At 28.4% G+C, this 12,500-nt stretch overlaps 2 protein-coding genes across 2 annotated transcripts in view; one reads left to right on the forward strand and one right to left on the reverse strand.

Moving 5' to 3' along the window:
* Positions 1 to 881, forward strand: part of Phum_PHUM135330 (uncharacterized protein) — a gene marked incomplete at both ends in the record, with an annotated part of 3,563 nt that extends 2,682 nt beyond the window's left edge. The window contains 3 exons of the mRNA XM_002424495.1: positions 24 to 263; positions 363 to 611; positions 715 to 881. Of these exons, the coding sequence (XP_002424540.1) occupies positions 24 to 263; positions 363 to 611; positions 715 to 881 (656 nt within the window). The remainder of the gene's footprint in view (positions 1 to 23; positions 264 to 362; positions 612 to 714) is intronic.
* A 1,601-nt stretch (positions 882 to 2,482) lies between these two features.
* On the reverse strand, positions 2,483 to 6,449 carry Phum_PHUM135440 (endothelin-converting enzyme, putative; the record flags this gene model as incomplete). The annotated part of the gene is made up of 15 exons (XM_002424496.1): positions 2,483 to 2,659; positions 2,744 to 2,880; positions 3,103 to 3,249; positions 3,610 to 3,788; positions 3,898 to 4,054; positions 4,127 to 4,250; positions 4,343 to 4,565; positions 4,644 to 4,792; positions 4,886 to 5,056; positions 5,132 to 5,268; positions 5,353 to 5,595; positions 5,703 to 5,800; positions 5,913 to 6,021; positions 6,097 to 6,253; positions 6,351 to 6,449. 15 exons carry the CDS (start codon positions 6,447 to 6,449, stop codon positions 2,483 to 2,485), a joined length of 2,307 nt encoding a protein of 768 aa, XP_002424541.1.
* Between the last annotated feature and the right edge of the window lie 6,051 nt (positions 6,450 to 12,500).

The raw sequence follows: 12,500 nt of genomic DNA on the forward strand, positions 1-12,500 counted from the left end.
AACAACCGAAACTTTTTTTCCAGCAAAAAATCCAATTCCAATCAGATGTCCAGTTGCTGGTAAATTTAATTTTACACAAAGAGGTGACGTACCATTCGAAACGCGAATATTAGGCGGTGTAACGGATTCTCCGCGTCCAAATCTTTATTGTAAAGAAAACATATCGGATTTATCAGTTTGCGATACGGATCAAAAAGAAATGGCCATAGATGAAACATTTTGTTTGAGCGTCGATCATTTGGGAGCTCCCGTCGATATTTACAGTTAATAAATTAATTTTTTACAAAGTACTTCCCCGCCCGCCCGCCCTCCTCCCCCCTCCCAGCATCACGCTAAACTTTTATTATTTATTTTTTAATCAGGTGATCCCGATTACAAATTAAAATGCATCGGATTTTGGAAAGAAAATTTAAAATCTTATTTGATAACCTACGACGAATTGGATGCTTTCAGCAAGTACAGATGTTGGGTCTATCAAAGAGCGGATTTAAATAGAGTTTTAATGTCGGAATCCATCGGAGCTTATTGCGATCTTAAACAGGATGTGACGTCATGGAATTACACCGAGGGTGCAGCCGTTGCCATCGAAATGCAAGAATACGAAAGAGAAAGTAAGGGAAATTTTATTAAATTAAAACGTTGACGCGCACGTGTACGAATCTTTTTTTTGTCCCCCCCTCCCCCCCTTTCACGTTTTTCCGTAACTTTTTTCAGGAGATCAGTGTCCGATGCATTTCGACGACGGAACGAATCCTTGGTTGCTGTCGGAAAACACTTTGAAAATATTTTCCTGGGATGGTTACGGAGCCGCTCACAAAACGGAAATAAGAAATTTATTATTGTTTGCGATGGGAGCACTTTACTTATTGGTTCTCAGATAAACAACAACCGCAACACGATGCGTACAAAAAAAGAAAAACATTTCCGTCCATTAAAAAAAAAAAAAACAAGAATTTATCCGTCCTTATAAGTGTTCTTATTCGCGATTATTGCATTTGCACGTGTATAAAATATATACTATGTATATATCGTGTACATAAATTTTTTTATTACGACGACGATTTTAATTCGCCGGGAAAAAAAAAAATTATAATCAATTTACAACGCGATGACGTCAATCAATCAATCAATCAATCAATCATTCCAATTTACAGATTATACGGAAACGAAAATTAAAAAGAAAAAAATTATTATCCGATCTCTCGTATCGATCGATATTGACGATTTATTAAGAAAATTATCGATTGTATTTATTTATTTAAAAACAAAACGAAACATTTGACGTCATCGTAAATTATTATTATTATTATATTTTTTTTACTTTTTCCGTTTTTAAATATTTTCTTTAAATTAAAAAAAAAAAAAAAAAAATTGATGTAGTAGATATACACATAGTTTTTTTTCTTTTTTTGACATATTTATATTTTTTTATTATAACGATCCGAAATAATTAAATAAATAAGTATTTTAAAATTAAATTCGTTTTATTATTATTATTATTATTTACGTCGTAGAGAATTAAGAAGTAGATGAAGAAGAAGATTAAGTCTGTCTATTGCCTTTTTTTAAAGCTTTTTCATTTATATTATTTATTATTTTGTTTTTTTTTTTTAATATAATTTTTTATTTCCGTTTCGCATCGATATAATAATAATAATAATAATAATAATGATGATTTGATAGATTTGTTCTACTACTTTATGGTAAAATAATTAAATAATGTAATATTAATAATTTTCAATTAATTTGACATTAATATAATTTTTTTTTTTATTTTAAATAATCGATACACGTCATTATTAATTCATACGGATAGATAAATATATATATATATATAAATAATTTTTTAAACGAAAAATTTCAATAAATAAGAGGGTAAAAATCCTATTAAAATAACAATAATAATAATAATAATAATAATTATGCACGGTAACAAAATTAATAAAATGAAAAAATAAAAAAATAAATAATAAATTTTTTTTTTTTTTTTTTGTTCTAGACTAGAATATTAATAATTTTTGTACTTTTTTTTCTTCTTTAAAAAAAAAAAAACAAAAATTTTATTACGCCGCAGTTTTTTTTGTTATGTTTTGCGTTATGTTTTTATGTTTTATATGTTTTCATGTTTACGCAGGTACATTTACCATAAATGAACACTCAGTTATATAAATAGACAATTATTATAAGCCGATTAAGGTATGATACATTTCCCCTCTCTCTCCTCTCACCCCCTTCGATTGTTTTATCACGATGTGCGAATGATAACGTGCTGACGCCTTGTCTTCCCTACTCCCCTCCCTCTCCCCACCCCCGGAAAAACAAACAAAGAGAAAAAAAAAATTTAATTGAATTACCTGTTGATTACGACGTTCTTTGGTTTCTCCCTCTCTCTATCTCTCTTTGTACGCATGTCATCTCACTTTGATCGTGACTAGGTATCCCATTTTTCTTTTTTATTCCTCCTCCTCCTCCATCTTTTCTTTTACCAAATATCACATTTTTCGATCGGATTCATTTTCGATCCGGGTGGACAATTAAATTCTTTTGAAAATTCCCGAAGGTTACTCAAAGGTCCGATAACGCGAAATTTCGACGGCGAATGAGGATCTTTTTCGATTTGTAAAAGTGTCGCTTCGGCTGTCGAACTCGAACACCAAACCTTTGTCGCAAAACAAAAACAATCAATCAATCAATCAATCATTCATTCAAAGATTTTTTCATAAAAATCTTAATTAACAATTACCTGAGCAAAACTAAGGAAAAACAATTGCTTGTGTGTTAAATTGAGTCCAGGAAGAGGAAGATCGGATTCGTTTTGTTCTTGTTTCAAATACGCGTGATAAGCCGCTTTGAGTCCACCATTGTCTGCTATGTTTTCACCTGTTAGACAAAGAGAGAGAGAGTGTGAGAGAGAGAGAGAGAGAGAGAGAGAGAGAGTGAAAAAATTGCATATAAAATAAAATAAAAAAATTGACATGTGGAAATGATCGTGTGAAAAAAAAGGGGCCGTAAATGATGAACATAATGAAAGTAAAGTCACGTTTTATGGGTTTTTTGAAAAAAATTTTTTTTTCTTTTTTTTTTTTTTTATGTGACACCCACCCAGGGTTTGCTTTCCGTTCAAGTGTCTCCCATTTATTTCGTAGTTTGAATATTGTTTAACGACACAATTTGTTTTCTCTTTGAATTTGTCGATCGTTTCGTTTTTCCACCATTTGTGAAGATTTCCAAACTGATCGTATTCTCGTCCTGTTTAACAACAAAAAATATTAATAATAATAATAACAACCGAAGTAAATAATCGAAAAACAAAAAAAACGATTCTACTACGTAATTAAATAAGAGAAAAAATCATTTTAGGAAAAAAAAGAGGACATACAAATACAAACGGCTCTGGAACAAACACAGAAAGGTGAAGAAGTTTTATTATGGCGGCTTAATTTTTCAATTTTCATCTGTTCACGGCGGCGCAAACGAATTCATTAAATTTCTCGTGATGAAACAAAACATAAAAATTTAGAAACGGATACAGGATACGAGCAAACAAACAAACAAACAAACAAAAAGTAGAAAATTATTATTATTATTTCATTAAGAAAATAATCGTACCCAAATCATCGAATGCGTGTGTGAGTTCGTGACCCATGACGACTCCCATAGAACCAAAATTTAAACTCGAAGAATGATTCACGTCGTAAAATGGAGATCTTAAAATTCCGGCTGGAAAAACAATTTGATTTTTCGTCGGCGTGTAATATGCGTTCACCGTCGAGGGAGTCATGTCCCATCTGAAAAAAATTTTAAAATTTGACGTGAGTGAGAGGGGAGGGAAGGGGAGGGGCGGAAACGCGCACACACGCCCACGTGCACACGCGCACGTGCACGCGCACACACTACCTCGTTTTGTTAACGATTTGATCCAATCTTTCAATGTTTTTTTTCAAATTGTACTGATTCACTCTTATGTTGTTCATGAAATATTCATTTTCTTTTATTTCTAAATCTTTGTATTTTTCATCCAGTTGTTGTGGATTTAAAATAAATTCGGGAAATCCTACGGGAAAATTATCAACAAATAAATAAATAACTGTATCGAATTCCGCCAAAAAAATGTAAAACGTTTTACCTATCATGTCGGTTATGGCGTTGGCTTTATTTATCGCAGCCATTCTCGTTTCTTTATCCATCCAAGTTAAATTTTTCAAATTATCTAAAAAAGCGTTTCTTATTTCACTTATCATATTTTCAGCCTGAAATAAATAAAAATAAAACAGCAAAAAACATCATCGTATGATTGTGCAACAGCAGCAGCAACAACAACAACAACAACATTTAAACTCACCACAGTCTTTGAATTCCCCTGAAAAACTTGTCTGACAAACATGGCACCTATTGCAAAACCTATGACGTTGTTTGTATCCGTAATGCAAGACAACCAAGGTTCTTCTCCTCCATCGGATCCCATCAGAGCTTTTCTTAATCCTTTGTGAGCATCTCGAAATGCTTTCGGCAAACAACACGTCAAACTTCGAACCATTTGCCACACCAAATAATTATTTAAAGTTCTGAAAATGATAATGATGATATATATATACATACACACACACACACGTGCTTGTAACAAATCTTTTTGTTTGTTTTACATTTTCGTGTCGTCAGTCTTCATGTACTCGACAACCAAATTCGAAACTTTTTGTAGGTACTCCGGAGCGTGTACGACAACCATTTCTTTTGAAGTTATCGGCCTGTTGACTTTTTCCATTGCGTTTGCAAAATACTGTTGCCACGACATCTGCAACACGATAAATACTTTACACGATCCTTTCGCGCTTAAGGATTCGCCATCGGAAAAAAAAAAAAAAAAAAAAAAAAAATTATTATTTACAAAAGGTGCTTTTTTTTGCAAATCCGCTATCGACATCAAATGATAAAGTTTCATTTCGTCTCTGAGATCTTCTTCCGGTTGCGTGATTTCCGCAAGTTTCGTTTCGAATTCTATAACGTTTTTCATTTGTTCTTGAGTTGAAGTGAGATTACCTCCTAAAAGTACTCCCACCTTACCGAAAAAAAAAAAAAAATAATAATAATAATAAAACTCTTCTCTTTTTCTTTCGTGAGATGTAATAAAAACCTTCGTCATGTAATCCAAATAAGCATCCAAAACTTTTTTGTTCGCCGTTTTATTTAAATAATTTTCTCTCGTGGGTAACGTTAAACCACCCTGATCGATTTGTATGACGTATCGACTCGAATTCTTATCATCTTCTCCTGTTGTTGAACATAATAAAGAAGAACGAATAAGGAAAAAAGGAAAGAAAATTTCATTCGTTTGTGGAAAACGTATTTACTCACCCACGGCCCAAGAAAACAAACCCCCCATGTTGTACTCGTTGTGTAAAAGGTGAAGAGTCTTCTGCAATGACCAATTTGATAAATTGAAAGGCCCTGATAAATTCCAACCTCCGACTTCGTTTAAAAGATCCAACATGGGTTGAGCTCCCAATCTTTCGATCGTTTCGTTCGAATCCAAACAAGATTCGTAATAAATTTTTGCCTTTTTTTCCGCATCCGATTTAAATTCGGTCGAAGGTTTTTCTTTAACAAAAACCAACAACATCATTTATAATAATGATAATTATAATTCCTCCCCTACCCTCCCCTTCTCTCGGGATAACGAAAAAACAAAAAGGTAAATAAATTACCTAAAATGTGTTTTATTATGAGTTGATTTTGTTGTTCCAATTTTCCAAAAGTTCCCCATATCGATTTTCCATCCGGTACGGGATTTTCAGCAACCCACCTTCAGGGGCGGGGAGGGAGCAAAGAGAAAAATCAACAGAAAAAAAAAAAAAAATTGAAAAAATCATTTTCCCGGAGGAGTGCTGCAAACTTATTATTATTATTATACGAACCCTCCACATGAAAATTGATAAAAATCATCGCACGGATCGATATTCAAATCCAGCGAGGATATAATATGTGCTGCCGACTTGATGCAATTCGGTTTAAGACAAACATCATCTGCAATCAACAACAACAACAACAACGACAACGACAAACAAAAAAAATTTCAAAATTTTCCTAATTGAATTTTACCCTTGTTATGAGATCTTATGTGTAAAACGGTCACTCCAGAATTTGACACGGACGACGAAAGTATCGTTATGAATATGAAAATTAATAAAACTAAAATACCGACGATGACGAGAAGGGATTTTTCCAATTTACTCCTGGATTTCCATAGAGTGACGCCCTGGAATGACGATAACCAAAAAAAAAAAAAAAAAAAAATTTTCTTTTTTTGTAAATCGAGAAAACTTGCGACGATAAAAAGTAGATCGCACGACAACCGGAGCAACAGCAACAACAACAACAACAACATTATCGTTTTTTTTTTTCTCTCTCCTTATTTTTCCTTTTTTTTTTTTTTTTATTTTCGTCGTCCTCATTTTCAGATCCTCATAGACGATTTAAACGTGCCAAGAACATTATGTTTTTGTTTGTTTGTTTGTCTTCTTCTCCTTTTTTTTTTGTCGGTGATAAAATTAAATAAAAATTCAAGGTTGACGTTACTTAAATTTTGATGGGAAATCGTGTCGCGGTCGTAGGAGCGGAGCACATGCGATATATACGTGATTAAACAACAAACACCTCTTAAGCTCCTGCTGCTGCTGTTGCTGCTGTTGCTGTTACTGTTGCTTCTACTACTGAATTCGATTACGTAAGAAACAAAAAAAAAAAAAAAAAATTAAAACGATTCGAAACGAAAACGTTTGTATTAAACAACAACCGAAATCGATTTCGAAACAAAAAAAAAACAATAAAAATTTTTCCATTTAAACCTAACGTAAACCTCGTTGGCGAAGGGGGAAAATGACCACCTCCCCCTCCTTCCTCCTCGTGGTTTTATTTACGAATTTCCCCGCCTCCAAAAAAAAAAAGAAAATCTCTTACAATAACCGACGATGTATAGAAAAAAGATGGCGATAGAAATCGATGGTCGATTTAATGTCATTAAAAAAAAAAAAAAAAATGTATTCGATTGTTGACAAACAATGAAAGAGCATTTCAAGGTTGAAATAAGGAAAGAAAAACAGAAAGAATGAAACTAATATAAGGAGTTTTTAAGTGCTCAAAAGAACTATGTAACGAAATTAAATCTCCACTCCATACGACGATTCTCGAAGAACAGGAAAAAGAGACAAAGAAAGAAAGAGAGAGAAAAAGAGAGAGATAGAGGGGGGGGGGGCATAAAAAAAAAGAAAAAAAAATTCTAATTGAAATCTGGAATTGAAAAGCCCAAAGCTTGAAATGCCAGAATATTAATACGATCATAAAATTTAACTATCGCGCCCCACCCATATCTCAAGAGGGCGGTAGCCAAAAACAAAGTTGAGATGAAAATATAATAATAATAATAATAATAAAAACAAGTCCCGTAGGTCACTAATTACACGTCGGTACAACAACAAGAAGAAGAAGAACAAGAAGATCAAGATGAAGAATGAGGGAAAAAAAAAAAAAAAAGATTTACAAAACCCTTTTTTTTTAAACAATTTTTTCCTACCACCATCACCCTCCCCTTTCCTCCCCCACCCCACCCCACCCCTAATTCCTAACATCGAAATCTTTTTCCTTAACAACCGGAAAACTCTTCCTGTCAGGAATTTTCACGCCATTTTGTTTTCAATTTTCAAAACTTAAAAGTTTAACGAAAATTACTTGAGAGCAACACACACACAACCCAAACGTTAATTAAATCACCCCTTCGTATTATCATTATCATTATCATTATTATTTATTAAATTTTTACATCGATAAATATTATTAATAATAATAATAATGATACGAATGATAATAAAAAATTACAATTTTTATTAAGGGCTGTTATTTAAAAGAGTTATAATAAAAATTAAAAACAATCAAAATTTTATTTATTATTATTATTATTATTATTATCGTCGTTATCCCCCCGGTTTAATTCAATTAACGTCAAATATTATAAATTACTCGTGATTGTAATACGATGATGATAATAATTATAAGTATTTAAAATAAAAAATACCCATTACACTTGTCAAAAAAAAAAAAAAAATTAAAAAATTAAAAAGGGGCTCCCCCGATTTCATAAACATTTTCTCTCTCTCTCTCTCTCTCACTTCGGGGGCTGCTTTTTCATTTTTTCATTTTTTTTGCATTTTTTCCATATATATATATTTATTACGGTAATTAATTTAATTTTTTTTAATGAGTAAAAAAAAAAAAACCGATTTGACAAATTGTGTATCCATCAAATAATCGATCATTACTACCGCTGCTACTACCCATATACATATAATAATCATTATTTTAATGGCGTAAGATCATTAATTTTATTATTATTATTATTATCATCATCATTATAAATTTAATGCAAAACAAAAAAAAATTTAATAATGATAATAAACGAAAATATATTTAAAAACAAAAAAAAGCCGTTAAAAATTCCATCCCATAATAAGAAAAATCAAATTAATTATAAAAGAAAAATTTATTACGATTACGAGAAACTTTTAATATCATTATTATTTAAAGGCAACCAATAATAATAATAATAATAGTAATGGTTTAAGAAACTTACCGTGTGGTACCTGATATGAGTTGCTGTCGATGAAATCCCTTCGTTGAGTTGAACCGAACCCATCGAACTAAGATCATCTTCTAAATCTGCGTGCTTGTATCGTGACATCTTCACCACCGCGCCCCCCCGGAAAACAAAAACCAAAAAAAAACAAAATATTAATAACAAAAAAAAAAAAAAAACGAAAATTCGTTAAACAATAGAGAGAGAGAGAGAGAGAGAAAACCACCACCATCACCATCACCACCACCACTTGACAACTTTAATTGAAACTTACGAAAGATGAAATTTTCAACGGTAAACAATACATAATTAATTAATTAATTAATTAATTTTAAACAAAAAAATTATTATTATTATTATTATTATTATTACTATTTTTTTCGTATATTAACGGATTCGATTTGAGTATTCGATTGTGTGATAAGAGTAAGAAAACGCGAGTGCGTGGGATGAAATTTCTTTCTAAGCATTGAAACACACACACACATATATATAATTGTAAATACAAATAGGAAATAAATTTCAATTAGTACGACAAGGTCACAACCGACAGCAACAACAACAACAACAACAACAAAGATGAAACTGATGCAAACAATAAGAACGATTCGAATAAAATCATCATCATCATCATCATCATCATCATCATCATCATTATTATTATTAATAATAAAATTTAAATGAAAAACCTTAAAGGTACCGATTTTTTCTCTTTTCTTTTTATAAAAAATTATTATTTAATTACTATTAATAAAAAAAAATCAAAAATTCCATTACGATGTAGTAGTAGTAAAAAAAAAAAAACGTGGTAGTAGTGGTGGTGGTGATCGTAGCAGTAGACAAACCGGTTACTTAAATAAATTATTAATAATTGATAAAATAAAAATTAAATAAGAAAAAAAAAAAAACCGAAATGAAATTTTTTTTTTTTTTTTTAACGGCTGTAAATTACTATATTAGTGTTATAAATTTGAAATCTTCCATTGAAAACATTATTATTAATGATAATAATAATAATAATAATAATAATAATAATAATAATAATAATAATAATAATAATAATCATTATTATTATTTATTAAACAATAATCATTTAAAACTAATATTAAATGATTATGTTACGAACGTTGTTAATTTATCGTAACTAGAACGCAATGTTAATAACGTTCACGAATCAAACCGTTTATTATTATTAACCTTTTTCTTCTCTCCCTCCCTCCTCCCCCCACTCGTCAACGTAGTAAATTTATCTCATCGTTGATAAGTTAAACATAGATGTAAATTATAATTATAATTTTTTTTTTTTTGTGAAATAATTAAATTTTATGCGTTATAAATTCAAATTTTTTCTTTAATAATTTTCCCATTAAATTTTTATAAAATTTGAATTTTATTTTAAATTGAAAACGTTTTTTTTTTAAAATCAAAATCGAAAAAAAAAAACGTTAGCAATAAATCAATACATTTTATTTTTATATTATTATTATTATTATTATTATTATTATATTTAAATTTTTAATTATATTTCGTTGGGATTTCTCCCCTCCTCCTCACATTTTGTCATTGTTTATCTCTTTTGTTCTGTTGTTCTTTAAGATTACAATAAATTAATAATAAATAATTAATGAACAAAAACATTTGACCGGAAATAATAATAATAATAATAATAATAATAATAAATAATCATTTAATTTTTTACATGTTTGTGAGATAATAATAATATTTGTTTGAAAGATTTTAATTCTTATTTTATTCCTTTTTAATCATCAGGAATCATCATCACATTGTTAAACAATTAGTTAACAACAAATTAAATAAATAAACAATGCAATAAATAAATATAATAATGATATTGATTTAAATCAATAATAATAATAATAATAATAATTTGGTTTAACATTATTCAGAAAATATTTTAGAAAGAATCAAAAAAAAAATTATTTGAATTTTCATAAAATCTGTATAAAAAAAATTGTTATTTATAAAATTTAATCTTTTTTTTTTTAATGGTGGTTGTGGTTGTTGTGTTTGTTGTTGTTGTTGTTTTTAACAAATGATTTATGATGACCAAAATAGAAATTAAAAAAATTAATTAGATTAATAGTTGCATTCGAAAAATTAATTTAATTCGTATTGATTGAGATGTTAAATTCAAAAAGTTTTTTTGTGATAGTTTTAAAAATTAAAAAAAAATTTTTTTAAATATATTTGCCGATTAAAATAAGTATAAATTTAAAAAAATGTGTAAAAAAAAAAAAAAACTCAAGGCTGTTTGAAAATCAATTCTGATTACTTTTTTTTTTTTAAAAAAAACAAGAAATGGTTTTCTAACTGTTTTCGATAAAAAAAAAAAAAAAAATTTATTCTACGAGTGTTGATTATCTGCAAACACACAAAAGTACAACTTAATAATAATTTGATATGCCTTATTTAATTTTAATATTTAAAAATTTTAAATCAAAACAAGTTTTTAAACATTTTATTATAAGTGGTACCTTTTAACATTTTTTTTTTAACTTGATTTAAATTTTTACAAAAAAAAAAAAAAATTAAATTAAAATTTATTGTTCAACATAATAAATTCACATACATAATAGTTTTTTATATATTGAGAAAAAATTGATATTTTTAAAAAGGGGTTTTGTTTTTTTTTTTTTTAAAGATATTAATAGATTGAATTTAACACATAAAATTTTTAAAATTAAATTAATAACAACAATAATTAAACATTGCAACAACGACAACAACAAAATTTTATATTTAAATAAAGTTATATTTTGAAAAGAAAAAACCATTGAAATAATGAACAATTTTTTGTTTTGAGTTAATAAATGCTTTAATATAAAATAAGTAAGAAAAATGAAAATGCAAAATAACAAAAATTTTGTTTACAAAAAACTTTCATGGGTAACAATATGTCATGTTGGTTTTTCGTTATATATTTTTTTTTTTATTTTAATGATCGGGAAGAGAGAGAGAAATAATTCTCACCTGTGCAGATTGACGCGAAAGAAACATAATATTAACCAACAAATGGTAATAAATTTTGACGTTTACAACAATAAAACACTCATTTTAAATAACTTTAATATGCCATTTTAAAAACCGGTTGGGTGTTTGTTATCTACATTTAAATTAAAAGGAATAAAAAAAAAAAAAAAAACATTATCTTTCATGGAGTTTTCTAGAGTGGGAACACATGCGCACCGGTTTTTATTTACAATTCCCTACAAAGGATGAAAGGAATGGCAACAAGTCGATTTAAATTTTTTTTTACCGGGTTTTTAACATTCATTGGCGCCATTTTCTTTAGAACCTTTTTAATGAAGCTTTTTAACGAAGTCTTATTTATAATTATTTTTTGAAGAAAATATATTAATTATTTTTTTAAAATAACGTAAGTTTAATAAAATAATTTCTTTATTAATTTACTATATATATGGAAAATTATTATTAGATTTATGATTTTAAATATTGTACAATATACCTAGTTTCAACTTTTGTAATAAAAAAATTAACCTCAAGATATTATAACACAAAATGATTTAAATAAAACATGAGAATATTATATATCAAGGAAATTTGACTTGATTATCATTCAATTTATGGATTTTATTCATGAATATTTGCAAATTTAAATGCAATGCTAAAATAATCAAAAAGAAATTTGCAGTGACCAACCAATTGAAATCAACTTTTTTTTTTGGAGGCTGCTTGCTTGTCACATATAAATTATTCACCCAAATTTTTTTTTTTTTTTGAACACACAAGTTAAGATAAATTTTATTGAATTAATATTTGATAATGGTCAAGTTTTATATAATTTGTATGTATTATTTAGGTTTTTGAGTTTTGCCTTAAAGCAATATATTGTATG

The sequence above is a fragment of the Pediculus humanus genome, genomic scaffold (genome assembly GCF_000006295.1).
Source record: "Pediculus humanus corporis 1103172107480 genomic scaffold, whole genome shotgun sequence".
Taxonomy (NCBI): domain Eukaryota; kingdom Metazoa; phylum Arthropoda; class Insecta; order Psocodea; family Pediculidae; genus Pediculus; species Pediculus humanus.